The 20,188-nt window shown below is 37.3% G+C and overlaps 1 protein-coding gene across 6 annotated transcripts in view; it reads right to left on the reverse strand.

The window, feature by feature from the left end:
- TRAPPC9 (trafficking protein particle complex subunit 9) overlaps positions 1 to 20,188 on the reverse strand; it is a 466,059-nt gene that overhangs the window by 376,779 nt on the left and 69,092 nt on the right. For all 6 annotated transcript variants that reach the window (XM_035561675.2, XM_035561676.2, XM_050708965.1 and 3 more), the window contains 2 exons: positions 13,222 to 13,374; positions 3,470 to 3,594 (listed from right to left, as the gene is read on the reverse strand). In XM_035561675.2, the coding sequence (XP_035417568.1) occupies positions 3,470 to 3,594; positions 13,222 to 13,374 (278 nt within the window). The remainder of the gene's footprint in view (positions 1 to 3,469; positions 3,595 to 13,221; positions 13,375 to 20,188) is intronic.

Genomic DNA, 20,188 nt, shown 5'->3' on the forward strand with positions numbered 1-20,188 from the left:
AAACAAACCGCAGTGTTATTCAAAAAAGTACCAGATCCAGCCACAAAACAGACCATTTCACCTACCAGCATAACCACAGCAATGCAGAGCTAAGCATGGGCTAACTCACTCTGCAGCAGAGATGCACCCTAGAATGACCAAGGATTTTAAGACAATGCTTACCAAATTACTCAGTGGTGAACAGTAGGAAAGTGTACATCTGGACATAATATTATACTGTGATACTCTTTTCAGCTTGAGGGTGTAAGCAAGCTTTATGATGAGATCATAAAGCAATTTTTGTATGAAATTTATGAGATCATTATAACAGTCATTTCCAGAAGCCAGTGACTGGTTTATTAGAAGACAGCCTGTAGCAAAATTGAAAACGAAGATTGCAAAGAAGTTCAAACACAATACTGGCAATATCCAATATTGAAGCAGAAGAAAAAAAAAAAAAGGAAGGAAGTCAAATACGAAGGGAAGATTTAAGTATCAAGACTTCTAAATATACCAACAATGACATTTCAGAAACAGCATCAGGAGAAGCATTGATTTCTATTAATTTTCATTTGCAAAAATTCACCTGTCTTATGAAGATTGGTTAATGCACGCCATAGAGGATTGAAAAATCACTACTGCTACTGCATATTCACAACAGACACCTATTGCTAAATCATGAATAAATGCTAGCAGAGTATGTCCACAGCATATCCAAATTCTTAAAGATCTATCTTATTTCTTAACTTAAAAGCTCCCACTTGCTTCTTACCAGAGTCCTTGTCAAACCATTTTAATTGCCTAGACTATTACAAGATTAACCTTAAAACATAATCAAGCAATTGTCCTGAAAGGCACTGTGCAGGACGTGGCCATAGCCCACATGCACTGAACTGTTGTGCAGCAACTGAGAGAACCTGAAGTACCTTCTAAGGAGGTTCTAGGACATTCAGAGAGATTCAGAAATATGAAATATTTTAAGATTCAGGTTCAAAGGGAATCTTGGACCGTCTCTCTTTTATATATCCCAGCTTGCTAGTGTATACAACAATGTTCCTAGCGAGGAAAAGCCTTTACATTTGACAATGAACTTATATTTGTGTATTCTGAAAGATATCTTGTCTGTAATCAAGTAAGTCAAAAACAAAAATACAGCAAATTCCTCAGAACCCAGCCAAGATACATTCTGATTATGTTTTTAAATAAAAATAGTTAATTGACTCAATTAATAAAAACAACTGCCTGATATTTTAATTTGGAATTTTCCACGGGTGGATATTAATTTTTTTTTCAGCTGAAGAACTCTGTGAAAGTAGAGAGCTGCTGCAAAGAGAAGTAAACACTAACGTACAAAAGTAGTAGGCAGCTGGAAAAAAGCTTGATATAACACCTTATCACAGAATGACTAGTAGACAAATGTAACATAACTATCCAGAGGGACACAAATCTATTCAGTTGTGACAGATAATTTCTCCTGGTTGTCTGGCCAGTACCTGTGTATGTCCATATGCACGGAGACTTAATTTCGTGGATAGTCTGGCAAATCTAAAAATATTACTGAGATCTTCTAAATACTTCTGAACTACATAGACGTTTTTAATCCAGGTAGATCAAGTGGTTAATTTATAGTGGCTTAACAGGGACAAGCTGAGATAATATTATCATTATTTATAAAAACATGGTAAATACAAATGAAAGTTACAGAAATGGTGATCAGTTAAAATGGAACTAGCCATGACAGTCAGTATACACTCCATGGATGGTGTTACCCTACTGTGGTTTTCTCTCTCCTCAACCACAATATGTCATTCTTAAAAATTTTGGAAAAATATAAATCACATCTTTCCTCCCATTTATGTCCCCTGCAATTACATGATCAGAATGGTATAATTTAGGTAATTAGACATAATTTTGTACTTCCTCCAGAATTTTATTCTGTTGGCTACTTTAACACCTGATTTTCTGTTTTTCCTGTTGATTCTCCATAAATCATCTCTTCCAAACTTACTTCATAAAAATGCACTCATTAAAAGAGTTCTAGAAGAGATGTTAACACAGTAAATTGTTAATTTGAAGCATGCTATGGGAGCTGTACTACAGTCATATAAAAACCAGGCTCAATGCACAGATAACTTTAATAAGCAAGGAACCCTGTAATGTTATCAGAATTTGTGTTCTCTTTTCAACATAGTTTTGGCTACCTGCAAGGTCCTTCCATACAAAATACCAATTAATAAATTCAAACTGCATTCAACAAGCTCACCAATAGAATCAAATTTGTGCATTCCCACCAGACTGTTGAAAGAACACATTCTTGCTTTACAGGTCTCCAATGTCCTTACAAAACCATCGCAAAGGTCACTGTGAACCTGCAACTTCTCAGTTGCCAGGACAACTGGCTGACAACCAGATAGTGCACCAAAGGGATTCTTCCATGTATTTGGTACATGGAAATTCTGCATTTCTGGACTTTTATTCCCATTTCAAAATAATATTCTCCTTGCTTGCATAAGTCATAAGTATTCTGCAGAACATAAATTCTTACACAAACTTCTACGCTTGAAAATTAATGGTGAACATTTTACTAGCTTCAAACTGTTTTCTCAATCATGGTGATTTATCTTCATGAGCAACTGGGAAGTACCTCACTATGTCAAAAAAATACAAAGAAAGCCTTTACTAGTGTGCTTTTTTAATCATATGCTGTCATCATCCTTTTTGTACTGCAGAACCAAATGAGAGCGAATTAGTATACTAATGGTTCAAAAGAAACATATTTATAAATTAATAGTGTCCCCTGTTTATTCATCAAATAGAACTGTAAATAACCTCACTGGGAAAAAAAAGTAAAATTCAGATGCAAAGTGCATTATTGAAAAAAAGCAAAACAGGTTTGCTTCTCAGTCAAAGACTTGCCAAGCCAAAATTGCTGTGTACAATACTGGAGGTAAATTCGGAGGGAATGAACTAATGCAAAACACAGTTCCATGTAGGAAACATATCAAATACTACATGGCATGTAAAACATGCACCAAAACTATGGAATAAACCAATGAAGTCCTAGGCTACATTTTTTATAATCCTTGCTATCTTAGTCTTAAATTATATCTCCTGCAAACCAGGCCAGTAAACTGCAACTGTTCTTATTTCCCTGCTCAAAACAAGAAGTTTGTATTTTGAACAGGTATGAACCTTTTGTTCTGTTTTCAAAAGAAAAACAAACAGTAGCTTACTCCAGGTAAGACTCACAGTAAGCACAGTGCAGCTCCTACCCACACAGTTGTTCTTTCATCCTGCTACATTTATTTATTTTTCATTTGGCTCTCTCAGTTATTCTGTTACTTATATGAGCACCTCTAAAAGGCAAAGTACTGGAAGTGTTAAGGTAATACTTCGATCCTTTGACCCTTTACTTTTTAACCACAGAACAAACCGTAACGTAGCATAATGAAAACTAAATTTTTCACTTACTTTTATGTCACTTACTTACCTTCACATGACTGAAGTCACCAGCTTTGCTGCTTTCTTGTGGATTAACAGGTTTAGCCTCTACTCTTGGTTTGACAACCTGCCGAAAAGGACTGGAAAGTGGAAGTCCGCTGACACTGATTCCATCTAGAAAAACAATAAAATAAATTATTTTCTCTTTAAATATTATATTTTATTCCAATAAATCTATGTCTGCTTTATTAAAGGGAGAGAAAATACTCAAAAGGAAAAAAAATGTCACATGCAGTGACGTTCTTCATGTGGGCAAAGCAACAAGAGTGCAAGGAAAACACATTGTACTACTTTGAAATTTATGCGCCATAAGCCTGGTTTTCCTCACTGTTAGAATTCTTCTGTTAATCTCTATAAATGCTCAAATTAAAAGACATATTTGTTCCACATGGGTCCACTCCAGAAAATCAATCAGCAGCATCTAGCTGATGAAAAAACAGAAGGGGTGAGTCAGATTAGCACAGCTACAAATGGAGAAGAGAATCATACGGGCTGTTATATGACGATCCTGGAAAACTGAAAACAGAATCAGTTAAACGGTATTTAAATATATATATATATATATATATAAATATATATATATATATATTCAACAACAGCAAAAGAAATCCTTTCCTCTAATAACATTGCTACATTACATCATGCAGTAGTCTAACCCATGAACACCAGAGAAAAAGAAGGGTCAAGAAAACAAGAAAGAATTTTGCATGTGCTAACAGGTTTTTTATTTCTAACTTGTATAAGAAATAATAAGATACAAAACAATCCTAAACCAGCTCTTAACATCTCTTTAAAGCCAGGTGATATCAAAGCAAATTTACTTATTAGACTAAGATTTGGGACAATAATACACTAGAACATTCAAGTCAGTTGGCAGAAGGGTTGGAAGTAGATATCTTTTAGGTCCCTTCCAGCCCAAGCCATTCTATGATTCTATGACTCTAAGTTTTCCAGCAACATTTATGATAAATACACTTCATAGCTTTGAAATCCACTCTTTTCAATGGCAGTAAGAAATTTTACCTGAAGAAAAATACTCTTTTCAAACTGATGAATTAATTTCATCAGTTACATATTTAGAACAAAAGGTGAAGGTGACTGGTGCACACATTTGCACACAAAACCATGAAAACAACCAAACATGAAATATCTCATAGCACTCGTCTTAACTTCCATTTTTATATAAGACCCAAGGTTTCCTTTCTTTGTTAAAAGACTAGATAATACCTAAAACGTGCAATAGACATGCAACTAATGCCTTTTTTAAGCTATTTTGTCTCCTAAAGACAATTTTATTTTCATTTTCTTTGAAAAATGTCATGACAAAAGTTAGTTTAAACCATTTCTAGGGGAAAGTGGATTTTTTTTTTATCTCTAAATTGCACCTCAGGGCAAAAGGAGGTAAGACATCAAAGAGAACATTGATTCTGCTTCAGGCTAAAAGGAAAGTCTAAGGTAATCACCACTGTGTTCAAACTTTTGTTTCTAGTTCGTGGCACTGTGGCATTGCGTATAACAGGGTCCGGCACAAGGCACTGCACTGTACTTTAAATGCCTCACCCCTCCACAAGTTTGACTATACAAGGATACTTCTCTGCCAGAAGACAAAAAATAATTAACGTTCTGCTGCTAGCCAGTTGTTTTAGATTATTTAGCTTTTTCAGGTGTCTGACCAGGCAGCAAAGTTGGCTACTTATTTCACAAAGTGCTCCTTTGCAATGCATTCAACACTCATCACAGAATGGGGAAATTGTGTCAGAAGTACTGGTAGGTTGCTGAACTTGGTGATTACAGACGAAAAAAAGGAAACTGAAAATTTTAAAGCAATTCACCAGAAGTTTTAAATTACTTCATATTTATATTTTATGAGTTTTCATAGTGGAAATACATTTTATTTTCTCTCATGAAGTTTAGAGATTTAAAGATGCTACATCCTCCACATTCATAATGTCAAGCAGCTTGAGCAGCCTTTCACTATAAAAAGAACAATTGTCTTGCTACTCGGTCCAGAAATCTTTCTAATTTCTGGAATTCACATTGAACATTTCCATGGTAACAGCACATGACCAACACTTTTTCCATGGTAACTGCAAAAAAGCAGCTTGCTTTTCCAACATCGCAGTCGTTTCTGTCATAACAGAGCAAAATCTCTTACCAGCATTTCCTCTCTCCTCTCAAATGTTAAGTAAATTGTCAATTTAACTTCATTAGCCACTTTCGCAGTACGCTGAGCAGACAAATCCCACACAATCTTATAATTGAATGAGGGAAAGTTTACTAAGGTGGTTAAACTTCTCGATTTACAAGGCAGTGACTGAAGCACCCAGAGAACGAGCTGCGGCAGGGCAGTTTCCCTCCTGTTCAAATCCACAGCCCCATGGCAATGCAGCAATGTACTGTGTGATCACTGGCCTGATCCAGGTGACAAAAATACAAAGACTTTTAAACAGGTACATCACAACCATGGGAGCTGCAAACTCTGTTGCAAGGAAACTCTTAAATAGGCTTACCACTGAAGCCAGGACACTACTGTTGGTATTCCAAGGCTGTCTATAGGTAACTGCTAATACAATCTGACGTGATACATGAGCCAGAGCAAGATTTTTGGTTAAAGCGCTTCTCCTCTGCAGAAGAAATACTTGGAACCCAATAGCAGCGCAAACCCACTTTCTGCTGTTTTCTAAATATACATGAAAGGTACTTAATAACATATGGGGTGTCTGTATGCAGGTGTTGGCAGGGCTGCAAGGCCTCTGTGGGCAGGGCCCAGCTGAGCCCAGCCCCAGGCTGGCAGCACCTCGAGGAAAACAGATTTCCGAAAGGGCAGAGGGGGCACAGGCCGAGGAGGAGGCCCAGGGCGAGGGAGAAGCAGCAGAGGGCCCAGGCCCCAGGAGGAGGAGGGCAGGAGGGGCTCCAGGCCCACAGGCAGCAGGGATTCCCCGGCAGCCCTGCAGAGCCCCCGCTGGAGCAGATCTCCACCCTGCAGCCCGGGGAGGGCCCACGCCGCAGCAGGGGGACATTTCCTGAGGGAGCTGCGGCCGTGGGGAGCCCCCGCGGGAGCAGGGTGTTCCTGAAGGGCTGCAGCCTGGGAAAGGGGTAGAAGGTGGCGTTTTCATTTTTTGTTCTCACCGACCAAATCTATTTGAATTGACAATAAGTTAAATTAATTTTCCTGAGGTCAAGTCTGTTTTCCCCGTTTTGGTAATTAGTAAGTTATCTCCCAATCTTTATCACAACCCAGAAGCTTTTTCATCCTATTTTTGTCCCCCATCCTGCTGAGGGAAAACAGCAAACAAGTAGTTGGGTGGATATTTGGCCCTTAGCCAAAGTTAACCCACCAGAGATTAAAAACTATAAAAACACAGAGTAACAACTTTCTAACGTGTGCTTTGGCAGTATGAAATTATAACCCAAGAGGATCTGTCAGAATTCTTGAAAAGTATTGAACTTGAAACATAAGACATGAAAATTAAATGTCCTCTGAACCCAGGTATTTATTTTGTCTATCAATTGTCTGATAGAAATTTCAGTACGAAAAGCCTCTCCTAAAAATACTGTAACAGTTACAGAGTACTTTCAGCACAAAGAAAAAAGACTGAAGTAGTTCATGACAGGGTAGAGAAAGAATGCTTGCCAAACACGAATGTGCATTTTTTTCTTAGAAAAAAAAAAAGAACGAATGATCTTGTATTCTGCTGGAATTGAAAATTCTGCAGAACTCTAGGACCTTGCTGTCTCCGGCGACTGCAACAATGTCCTGCTTTTGGCTAGAATAGAGTTAATTCTCTTCAGAGTAGCTCCTGTGGTGCTATGTTTTGGATTTGTGATGAAAACAGTGTTGACAACACATGGATGGTTTAGTTGTTCCTGAGCAGTGCTTATGCACACGAGGTGTTTTCTGTTTTTCGCCCTGCCAGCAAGGAGGCTGGGGGTGCACAAGAGGACACAACCATGACAGGCAACCCCAAATGACCGAAGGGATATTTCATACCATACGGCATCGTGCTCAACAATAACAACTCGGTGGGGCGGAGGGGCAATTGGTTGTCTATGGAGGTTAAACCACAACAAATAGGGCAATAACTCAAGAGCAGACAAGAGTACTTATTCCTTCCCTCTCTCAAAAATATGCTTAAAACTAAGCACAGGAGCCAACAGCAGTGCGCCAGGTGATGCTACTAGGAATGCATCACCTCTCTGGCTCCCAGGGCCAGAGCAGAGATGACACGTAGCAGAGTGAGCTCTGCATTTGAAGAGTTTATTACTAATAATTGACAATAGAAAATGTAGTATAAGTAAGGATACATTCCTGAGGTTGATGAACTAGTACTAAAAAGTTAAACTCAGACAAAGGAAGCAAGTGAAGTGTAAAAAAAAAAAAAAAAAAAGTAGTCAAAGACTAGAGATTATTTATGCACACTACATTAGATGCCAAATTAAAGAGCCTCAGCGAGGAAACAGCACAACAGGAAACTTAATAGGATGATGGGTTAAATAGCCTGTAAGTCCCAATAATAAATCTATTACTGTTTGCCTCATGTCTGTCTTACTACTTACTTTGTAAAGATTTGAGGCCTAAAATACTTCTTCCTACATGTTCCTGTAGAAGCCGGTACAACTGATCCAGGCTAAAGTCCTATGGCGCTTATATATTGTTAAAAATAATTTTAAAAAATAAATCCTTATCAGTCAAATTATCACACAAGACAGGTTAAAAGACATTTGGAAGAGAAAAAGTCACCTTCTGTAAGCACTGAAGTTGGAATTCAAAAAGAAATCTGTAAGAAAAATTCTAAAAAAAATTAAGAACTTTTTTTAAAGTAACATGGTGATTAATTTATGGAGGACGGAAGAGTTTGTAGGTAAAGAAAAAAAGCTCAGTGCAACTAAAATGAAAACTGATATCTTCAAACTGTAAAGACAAAAAAGTTAGAAATGAAATAAATGAGAAAATATTCTGAATGATATAAAGCAATAAAGGCAACCAAAGGTACTAACACAAAGGATCCTACTGAAATATCTGAGGACTTCCATCATCATCAGAAATATCACCCTAATAGAATTCTCTAGGCTATGTTGTTTGCAGACTTGTCAAGAATCCACTTAAACTCATAACCAGGTATCGTTCTAACAAAGAAATATGTTGTCTATAAGCTCTATAAGCATAGGAATGTTAAATGAATAAAACCTAGCTTTGAAATTGTAGTATTTTATTTAAGCAGAAAACCAACAAAGTAATTATGAAATAGACTTACAATGGTCTTGTCTACCAATATTAAAACCATTCAAGATCCCTGCCGTTAGAAATAAGCTATTATTTGTCTGCAATTCTTCCTCCCCCAGAGAAGGGAAGGAGAGACTTAAGGCATAGCTTTGCTTCTCTTAGCATCTAGTTACTTAGTTCCTTTGATGAGTTTATGAATTTAAATATTCTCGCATCTGTCTTTAGGCTCCCTATAAACAGAACGAATGAACGCTAACATTTCTACATAATGAAGCACTCATTGCAGTTTAATTAATTTACCTTGCAAAACAGTATCCCCATTTGATAGAAGCTTTTTTTAAAGCCTCTTTCCCACTAACAAGTTACCAATTATAAAACAATCAAAAAAGAGCAGCTATTGTTCTTTTCCTGTTTAGCATCAGGGAAAAAAATGGATTTCAGAAATTACGCTATAATGACTTGGAAGAATTAATTATCCTCATGATGTGAACATCCTGTTGACCTCTCTCATTTAACAGCAGGGAGAGGCCTTACTGCTGAAGCTCCTTAGGCCAGGCTGTACCAAGCAATGCTGTGCTTCCTCCTGTCTTACTCTACGATTCTAACAACCTTAGAATCAAATTAAATACATATGCTAGATTTCTTGACCAGAGAACCAAGAATGTACATAGAAGGAACCTTGAAACACCCAGCTCAGGGACAAAACTTCATTAGTATTTGCAGCAAACAGGATTCTTACAGAGAACCCTTAAATCTTGGGCAAGTACCTTCGAGACATAAGCCTGGACTTCTTAATCTTCATTAACAAACCCAAGTGTCTCTAGAACATCTGCCCAGCTGTTCAAAGTGTTTGCAAAGTAATTATTTCCAAAGGTAGTAAGCCAAGACAATCCAGATTGTGACAAGAACCGTAAATGTCATGTTTTAATGGGATGCACATTCTTCTGCATTATAATCTTGTGTGTTATTAGGCTGCATTTGCACAAACCCAACTTTCAGAGTGGAAGCCTATGCAACACAAAGAGAATGGCATGTTCCTGACGTAACAGCTAGGATCTTATAAAACTTGGTGACTGGCCAATGAATGTCAAATCAAATTCAGTATAAATATATGGAAAACAAAAACAAAAAAGCAATCCTAACCTTGAGTGTGAATATTATTTTACAGAAGCAAGATCGTCGAGCTGATTCACAGATTCATGAACCCACCAATTCACCATTGAGCAAAATTTAAAAAAAAATAAGTCGTGCATTACTGCATTATTATAAGGCAAGTAATAGAAAACAAAGTAAGGAGCATCATTAGGTCAGTACAGAAGTGCGGAGATCACCTTTCAAATAGTGTACAGAGACTACCTCAAGGATATAGAGCTGACAGTGTTCAAAAGGGACAAGACTGAGAAACAGACGGCACTCTTTCCACGACAAGGACAGCTAAGCCAGATAGAAATCTTCAGACTGTGAAAGAGACCACTGTGAAAATAACACTGGGAGAATGTGTAACATTACGAGTGTCGGTACGATGTTTAGAAGATGGATTGTTAGCTGTTTCTTGCAATACAGACACTAGGTAATATCAGAAGGATACCAGTAGGTTGAAAGCTGATAAAAGTAATTTAACTGTGAATCTTCTTGGCACAGCATGTTGTACCAGCCTGGCAGAGAGTGCAAGGAATTTTATGACAAAGAAACCCACTGAGACTGAGTAACAGTGCCTAAAAACAGAGAAACTGTTGCCAGACTCTGGAAGTTCCAGAGCTAACAAGTCAGCACCAAACACCTAAAGGAAAGGAGCATGTATGTTCAAAACTTTCCCTATATTCTCCTACAGGCATCTGCTCTTAGCCACTATCACAGACAGGATATTGGACTAGACGGTCATTGATCTGATCCTGTACAGCATCTCATGTGTTTTTGCTTCCTTTAATCTAGAAGAACATCTAACATTTTTCTTTACCAGACAGTATACCATCAACACACAAGAATTAGATCAGCAATTCTGATTGATAACTTAGTTTACTTTCCAATTGGATAAGTGTATCATCGCAAACATCTGCAATTTATCCTTTCTGTCCTATGTTCAGATTACAAACAAAAGGAAACAATTTCAGCAGCAAATGAAAACAGATCAAAGTAACAGATGCCCTGCTAAGGACATTACTTTTAAAAGACAGAAGTATTTTGATCATCATTGTAAATCTGGTCCTCAAAAGAAAAAGGTACCATAGCTACCCTATGATTAAAAGCCATGTCAGAGTTGCCATTGACTTTCTTAGCTCTCGATTGTTCTTCATATCAGGATGCTACCTGCTTCTTTAAAAATTACAGTATTCGTTCAGAATATGAATATATATGTATATTCGTTCAAGAAATGCAGAAAAAATACAGTAGCAAGTTAAAATGTCAATGTACTTAGCATTTCTAATAATACTTTTAATGGACACACAGTACACATCCCCCAAAGATACCAGAGCCCTAAACGAATACCAATGGATCTTGCTCCTTTATCATTGCTGAATGAGAAAACATTGAATTCCTTCCAGGTGAATTTCTTCCAGGTGAAGAAGCTGTAGACAGAAATAACAACGTAATAATGTTGTTCCAAGATTTTTTTCATAGCTGGCCACATAAAAGTTAGATACTTTTTTTTTTCCTAAAAAAAAAGATGCCCAAATCCACTGTTCCACAACTGTTTGATGTCAGTAACAAGAAGAAAGCATGTTACCCTCTCCTTCTACAGTTTATTTCATTTGTACATTATTTCACCTAAAAAACTGCTGGGAACATGTAGCTTTGCAACGCCTTTAAAGATTTTGGAGATCGGGTCAATGGCAGATTTTGTTTTCTTTTTCTGAGAGTTACAAAACTAAAGAGAAATAACAGAACTGGCACTAAAGAGCATAACGTCTACCTTTTAAGATACTGACTTTCATAATTATTTTTCTAATTATATTGATTACATTGATCAAGTTCCTTCTCATCTCCATGACTCAGATTTCTTTCCTATTAATGTCAGCTAGAAGGACAAATACAAATAAAACTGAAGTTTCTGAAGTTCAGTTAAAATTTTGAATCAACTGGCCTATACCATTTTCTTTACCATTTCAAAAGCCTTAGCATAAAAATAATTAAAAAACGGAGTCCTACAAAGTAAATCTTATTGTTACTGCACAAAACCCATAGTGTTGATAAGTCCTAATTTTTTGTGTGCGTTTTTTTGTTTTTTAACTTATGCATTTTACACCAGGGAAGTTTAAAAGCAAAGAAGTCTTTTAAACTTTATTAACACAATAAAATGTCTGTCTAAATGCATCTGCAAGGTAACTCAGAATTCAGTCCCTTTTGCCTTCACAGAATCACGGAATCATCTAGGTTGGAAAAGACCTCCAAGATCACAGAGTTCAACCTCTGTCCTAACACTAACAAGTCCTCCACTAAACCATATCGCTAAGCTCTACATCTAAACATCTCTTAAAGACCTCCAGGGATGGTGACTGAACCACTTCCCTGGGCAGCCCATTCCAGTGCCTAACAACCCTTTCAGTAAAGAAGTTCTTCCTAATATCCAACCTAAACCTCCCCTGGCGCAACTTTAGCCCATTCCCCCTCGTCCTGTCACCAGGCACGTGGGAGAATAGACCAACCCCCACCTCGCTTCAGCCTTGAGTAAGCTATACATACCTTCTTGTTCTTTTTTTTCTATTTTGAAAATATTTGTATTTTAATTACACCAATAATGCACACCTGCAAGTGAATCCCGGGAAAGAGTCCAAATAATAATTATGATATGGTTTTCTTTAAAATACAGGAATATCTTGTGTTGGCAAGTTAATTCAATTAGTGTAAATATATCAGGCAATTGAAAAAATACAGAGAATAGCAATTACTCCAGTAAGACTTTGTGTTCATCATAAAGAGGAAATCCTTATTACAAGTATCTGGTACTTGTAATTGTGGATAATTCTAATACAAGCAAACATTGTTTTGTGGTGTGGTTTTTTTTTTTTGATTCAAAAGAAGCTATGAGTTTAAGCACACTTTCTCTAAAATATAAATATTAGAGGGATTATGCCCTACATTATAGTACGTCACTTCTGGCAAAGCTGCAGTCAGCCATTATAAACAATTCTATAAGCTCAGATAACGAAATAATCAACTTGATGATCATTTCTCTCTAAGCCTGATGTTTCCGAACTCCATTTTTCTTTATTTTCTTAAGGTCAGGATACAAAGAGACATCAAGAACAATCCCCGTCAAGAAAGATTTAAAAAGATAGCAAGATAATATCTCACGATGAGAAAAGTTTGGTCAAACTATCATGTCACTGATTGCCGCAAAAATTCAGTCTTGAATCCATACACCTCACTAAAGAGTTGCCTTTGCATTACAAGACACAAATATGAAAACATGTAGCCTCATCACATACAGTATTTTAAAAAGAACAGCACAACAACTGGATAAGTGCTTCTCAGAAGTTCACAGAATCCTTTTAAGCAAGAAGAAATTAAGAACTCACCGTCATTGAGATCTTGCAGAAGGTTTTCTTGGCATGAAAAGTCCAGCTTCACTTTGATGTTTACAGTAAAAGTTGCAATCTTCCCAGGTTTTAGAGGAAACTGGGAGAGAGTATCTTCTAGCTTCCAACTCAAGAAGTCACCATACAGCTTCTCTGTATTAAAAAAAAGCCAATATTTCATTAGCATAACCACTGTACTAAGAACGTTTTATTTTATAACTGTTGTACAGAGTATTAACTGATTTGCCATCTTCTGTTTAAATTCTGAAATATTTAGAATTAAGGCATCAAAAGTGAATATAACACTAGAAAGACATCAGAGAGATTACTGAGACTGGCCTGAAAACATTTAGATCACAGAGCTGAAAATAAAAACTTAGGTGAAGAACACTAACAAGAAAAAATATATAGATTGCACAATAGGCAGTATTAAATATACAATTTGAATACTCAAGAACACATCAAAATATTGCACCAAAATAAACCAGTTACCATTCTGAAGAACCCGTGACATCATTATACAATTACTTAACAAGCAATAGAGAAGACTAGGAAGATCACTGGCTTTCAGTTATTTATAAAACAAAGTCCTTTCTCAAAACTGAAAAACATAAAGTACACAAGACCTAAACCTTAAGGATGCTGCCAGGCAGGAACAGCCTGCCTTAAAACATATGTATCTGAGAAATGATTTACCAATGACCTACATGAGATACGACATATGTCATTATTAGCTCCTCTGTCCTAGGCCTGAAGTGCCAGAAGGGATAATATGAGGAAAAAATATATTATTTATTGCTTATCAGTAGATTGAGGTCCATTAACCAGTTCTGCAGCCTCCTTAGTGCTCCAGTAATATCCAAAGATCCATTTTGAAAGAAAGAAGAGCAGAAGTCAAGTCCACTTCGGAAAGAGGGGTGAGTAAAGTTGTGCTATTTCAAGCTCCACGGTATGCCAAAAAATAAAGTCATGGACTTTTAAGTGTCTTCAGCAAAAGCAATGCATGCTACTCTATGAAGTTTGTGTAGGGAATTTTTTTTATTTATTTTTTTTTTTTTAAGAATGACAGGAAAGGTTACTAAATACTGGAACGGTACAATAACACAGTTGCAGGTTGAGAGTGCCTTTGCATCACCTGTTTTTCCCTCCTCTTTCCTTCTCTAATTAAACAACATCCCAAGCCATGAGTTTCCTGGTTTGCCCCTGCAATTCTCTCCCCCATCCTGTAGCAGCAGCAGGAGGGAGCAGGTGAGTGACTGGGTGGCGGCTCAGCTGCCAGCGGAGATCAACCCACCGTGTCCAAAACCTCATTGACATTTGCAAGACCATGCAATGACAAGCACTGCAAAAAAAAAAGCCTATTAATACATGAATATGATGGTTTGATTGGGAGCATCCTAAAGAGATACTTATCAATTCGTAGCAATGCGTACCATTGCAACGTACGCTGAAGAATTCTTCTAAAGGCTCATTTAAAAACAACTGGAGTGCTGCTTTGGGTAACATGGGGACCACAGAAAGGCACAGAGCTCATCTCTGCTTCATACCAGCTCACTATATCTAACAGCACGTTAGGGTGTCAGCACTTCACAGCCTCTCCAAAACCATCCTCTAAGACTCATCTTCAAGAAACCAGGGTGGGAAGGCTGCCTCAATAAACTACAGCCTAGCATTAAGGATCTAGCAAGAAAAGTAATTACAATTCCAGTCAAAAGATTATTAATTTGCCCGGAAACGACTGCATCTAGAAGAAAAATATTTTCCATTAACTGCAACTTCAATAGTTGGTTTGCTTGAGATAATGATCTTCTCTCTTTCCACATCAAATCCATATTATAGACCACTCTATAAGAACAACACGGTAAAAAATAAAAAATTCTGCTAATAATTGTTTCCTTAAAGTCACCTCCACCTCATCTAATGATTTAGTTGTAACCATATCATCGTTCTGATTTTATTTTCAAGAAGTTTAACAAGTAGAGCGATCTCTATCCCCCTTTTCAAAGAAGTAAAACCATAATGTGCTACAGGGATGTTTTTCCCCAATGTAAGCAAAGCAGAATGACGTATCCCAAGCACTTCAGTATATCTCTAGCGTAATGAACAAATTGTTTCCAAAATGTATTTTCATTAAGGAGGAGATTTATCTGAAGATATTAGACTGAAAAGACTTTCTGAGTGAGAACAGCCCCTGCAGGTATTAAGGTACCCAACAGATCCTCTCTAATTTAACATTTGTAATTATAAGACAAAGTCTGAATGCTCGAGCCAGAAGTTTAACTGCAGAGAAAAATCAAGTTAATACTTAGATATCATTGTTTATAGTTTAATATTGTTTTCTTTACCTTGTTTAGCAGTCATTATTACAATGAATTATACTATTGCATGGGGATTCAGACCTTTCAGCTGAGTGGTAAAAACTCTTGGTGTGGGGCTTGCATTCAGTTGTTTCCAGAGTCCAAAATTCGTCTTTAAGAAACAACTGAATTTGCAAGCAACTTCTAGTAAAGAGTATAAAATAATGACTTGTTTTACCTTTTAACTAGAGACTAAATCACTAAAATCATAAAAAATATCATAAAACAGTTCAGCCACAATCTAATTTTGGGTTCACTCTAAGTTCTTTTGATTTGAAGATCTGTAGAAGCAATTCCACGTTAGCACTTTACACAAACTCCATACAATTGTAAGTCTTTCGAGATTCAATTCTTTCCAAACTTAAGCCCCCAGGCAATTCTGTTTTTTTGCCATAACGCTTTTCAGACAAATATGTCTACAAAATTCCTTAGTGAAATGATTTAACTTTGGGTGGAGGCATCTAAATTTGAGTGGATATTAAAGCCATTGCGAGGAGTCATAATCTATCTGCTTTTACCTTACAACCACCACAAGTTCACAGTGCTATATTAAAAAACCCTGTAACAGGATTGCTAATATTTCTATCAAAATAATTTGCTTATAACCAGTTAACAAAACCATAAAATGCCAATCCACAGAGGCAGGCAGTACAGGAGGCTTCAAAATGTGATTAGACAACTTAATGGACAAGTCCATAATGGGCTACTAAAAAAGGATCATCTCTGATGTTCCTTGGGATGTAGGGCAACTAAGGATACTGAGCAAGCACAACAGAAACACAACCATGGCCAGACTTGCATGCTCTCTCTCTAAGCAGCATCTCCTAAAGTCCTGTGAATTCTTGGCTAGCTGGACCATCAGCCCTAATGGGGCATTTCTTAAATTCTTAAGCCTTTGTCTGTCTTTCTGTGGCAGAAGGAGGTGGGTGGGGGCACTGAACCCTACTAACTGTACCCTTAAGATCTGCAGACAGCCTTGAAATTGCAAGTAACTTAAAGCATCAAAGTGTATGTGGAATTGTGGAGAACAGTTGTGGATTCCTGACAAACACTCATTAAAAAAAAAAAAAAAGGCAGAATAAAAATATATAGTTCAGCCTGGAGGTCCATTGAGTCCCTACCAACATCACAGACAATTTAATTAAAATACTTGCAACAGACAAAGAAAAGGTTTAAAGGACAAAAAGGAAAAACAAAGTACAAAGAAAAAAACTAACAGACTAGAGCTGAAAGGTGAAGTCTGGGTAAAGCACAGCCAGAACAACTGCTGCTCCTCAAGCTGAGCTGCTGAGAGGAAATGGAAATGCAAAAGCATTTACCAGCTAGCACAGAAGAGTCAGACAAGTGCTCCATAGCTCTGATATGAACTCAAGATGCACAAAGGTACACTGAATACAAGCAGGATCGGACACCTGAAGATAAAAATCTTTGTTTCAAGGGAACAAAACTCTTCAGACTTTTATGGTAATCTGCACCTCTGCTTCTTGATGCCTCACCAGTTGAGGGATATATCCCCATCAGAATACACAGGACCCCAAAGCAACTATCAGTTTGAAATGCATCGACGCTGGCATTCATACACATTAACCTGAAATTCTAGTAAGAATAAAGTTGTGTATTTACCACTGCAGAGTAACCAGCATCAGTTGCTGTTTTTTATGAAAATGTGGAACTGTGGAGTGTTTAAATTAGAATTACAGGGTTAAAAATACTAATAGTTCATGCACTCATAGGCAGAGAACCAATACTGTTATTAATTTTCCTTTAAGACTGGAGGAAAACATCTCCTTTCAAACTGAGGAGATAGTAATAGAATATTTTGAACCCAGACCTAGCAGACAGAAATAGATTTGCAGGAGTTGCTATATTCCTTACAATGCAAATGTATCTTGCAGAGCTTCTTCTGAGCTATTAACAAGTATCCTTAAAAGGTGACGAAACTTGCTGTAAAATCATGAACCATTTGACATTCATCCTATGAGTGGAGAAAAAGAGTTATTAGTAAGAATCATACAAAGTCCTGAATATCTGTGTCAGCTAGTGTGGGCAGAAAGGAAGAGACCTGAGCTGAGAAATCCTGATAGTAAAACCCTGGCAGATAAGAGTGGGGCTGGACTACCAACACTCATTCTCCTTCCCTGGCAATGATGTTTGCACTAACTGGTGGAAAGCCTGTGTACATTCACAGCTCTCCAAGGACCATAGCACAACTCCAGATCCAAAAAACTTTGCAGTTTTGGTTGGGAAAAAGGTAAATAGATCTATTCTAGGATACTCACAGTTCTTAAAACCTGAACCTCAGAGCAGATTTCTCATTTGTGGTCTAGCATGGTTAAACACCTGAGACCACAAGCAGATGCATTCAAAGACAGTGAAAAGAATAGAGCCAGACAGGTAAATTTATTTCTCTGTGTTTAAATTCCAGAGGTCAATCACTTCTAAGAAAGACCAATGAGGATTTGTTGCTTCATCATCCAGGTTCATTCAGTGCGTGCAGCTGGTGCTCACTACTACAGCCTACGAGTCTGGTGAGAACACCTGGCACGCTCCTCGCAATGCTTCAAGCCTCAAAAACACATCAAGGTCACATTTACCCCTGCTTGGACTAAATAGTTGAGTTATCAAAGCTTTCAGAGTGAACCCCCCTAACTCAGACACAATGTAGGCTCTGACAAGAGCTGGCTGGAGATGGAGGATGGAAAGGCAACCCCTCGCACGTCATCATTCTAAAAAAGTATCGGACCATCTGACATGGTGAGGGACAACGTGAGGTGACACACAGTTGACCTTGATGGGATGCGTGTGATGTCCAACTTAGAGATACCACAGCCTGGTAGACGAGACTGGTACAATGAGACATTAAAAGAAATGACAGACATGTTCGTTGTGGCAGTATGACAAGTCCCTTTTGCTGATTTGCCTCAGGATCTGTTCCAGAACGCGTGGCTGCTAAAGGACTCGAAAATCCTATGATGACTTTTATGAACTGCACAGGGAGAGCTGTAACTTCTTCTCATTTAATCCAAGGGCTAGAGAGGGGAAGTCAGAGAGATGCAGCTGAAAGAAACAGAGGAAATCAGAAGGAAGCAAGTTTGAAAATATGATCCCCAGAGCTTCTCATTAGTAAGACACCACTAGAAACAATGCCAGAGAAGAGGGCTTCCTCAGGAAAAGTGACCAGCTGCAGCAGACAAGGAAAAGGAAGTCTGGTTATTGCACTGCAACAGCTAATTCCGTCCTGTCTACTGCACCAAAAAATGAGAATGGCAGCTCTTTACAGCACTGATCGTTGTTATAAAAGTTGTGGCCCCAGAAACAGAAGGTAAGGAAACAGGGTAAAAACTCACAGCTGAACGCATCAACTTTTCCCCTTTTACCCCCAGGTTTTTAACAAACGTTCTAACAGTGATGTTATGAAGGTTTTAATGTTGACAAGTCTATTTTTTTTTTAATTTTGAACTATTTTAACCACGCAATGTTATATACCGAGAGTCTGCTGAACACCTTTGATTCAGAGGCCCATATATTCCAACACTGAGTACATTTCACTACAACTCCATCATTTAATACACGTGCTCCACTTGGTCTTTCCAAAACATACAAATAGCACCTAGCACAGTGGGAGCACCTTGGAATTACTGAAATGAGAACAGTAAGTCCTTTTACTTCAGCTTTCAAAATTATTCTTGGTAACAAGGCTCTGATAGAAAATCTATTCTTAGATGATTGGCAACTCCTCTTCTCTCAGATTACAGAGAAAAAGATATTCTATTGAAAAAAAAAAAAAAAGAACCTGAATACTGAAAAGAGTAAAAATCACATTCCATTTTAATATTCTGGCACTGACAATAAGATCTACAATCAAGTAAGATATTTCTATTGTAAGTAAAGATTATCTTGCTTGTCATCTGCAGTTCTTCTGTTAATATCATTTTGATAGTGATGAAATGTTTTTTCCCCAGAGGAAAAACCAGAAACAATAAAACACATCATGAAAAAGTGAGATTCGCCTATCAGACTAGTTATTAAATATTAATAGGTACAGAGCATTTTAGGAGAAGTAAGTGAAAGCAGGAGATGTACTTTATTTCTTTTGTACCTTCCATTCCACCTTTTAATTCGTAATACCTCATTTCATCTATTGCTGTGTTGTTGTGGTTTTTTTAGTGTTTTATCCCACTTCTTCTTATTGATTACTGAGTAAGCTACAAGTAGGCTTATTTACTTCCACTCTTTCAAGGAGCAGAACATTACTGCTAATGGCAATTTATTTAATTAACTAATCACTGTACTTATATCTAAGGAGAAAGTAATTCAAACCCATGATTCATGCCTTTTTTTTCTTTTTTTTCTTTTTTTTTTTTTTTTTTTGCTTCAGGATGTTTTGCTTTTTTTTATTTTATTTTGCTTTCCACTGAACTTAAAGAGGAAACCTAGATGTCCAAAAAAGCAGGCAATCCCTTGCCACACAGATAGTACTACAATTTCTTTCACTTTCTTTCTGCATTTTCTTACTTTCTCTTTTGTTTTTATGTTTCTACAAAAAAACTCAAACTGAATGATTCCAGTTCTTTGGCGGGGATTATGATATTTACTTTAAACTGACCTAA

The sequence above is a fragment of the Cygnus atratus genome, chromosome 2, assembly GCF_013377495.2.
Source record: "Cygnus atratus isolate AKBS03 ecotype Queensland, Australia chromosome 2, CAtr_DNAZoo_HiC_assembly, whole genome shotgun sequence".
Lineage (NCBI taxonomy): Eukaryota > Metazoa > Chordata > Aves > Anseriformes > Anatidae > Cygnus > Cygnus atratus.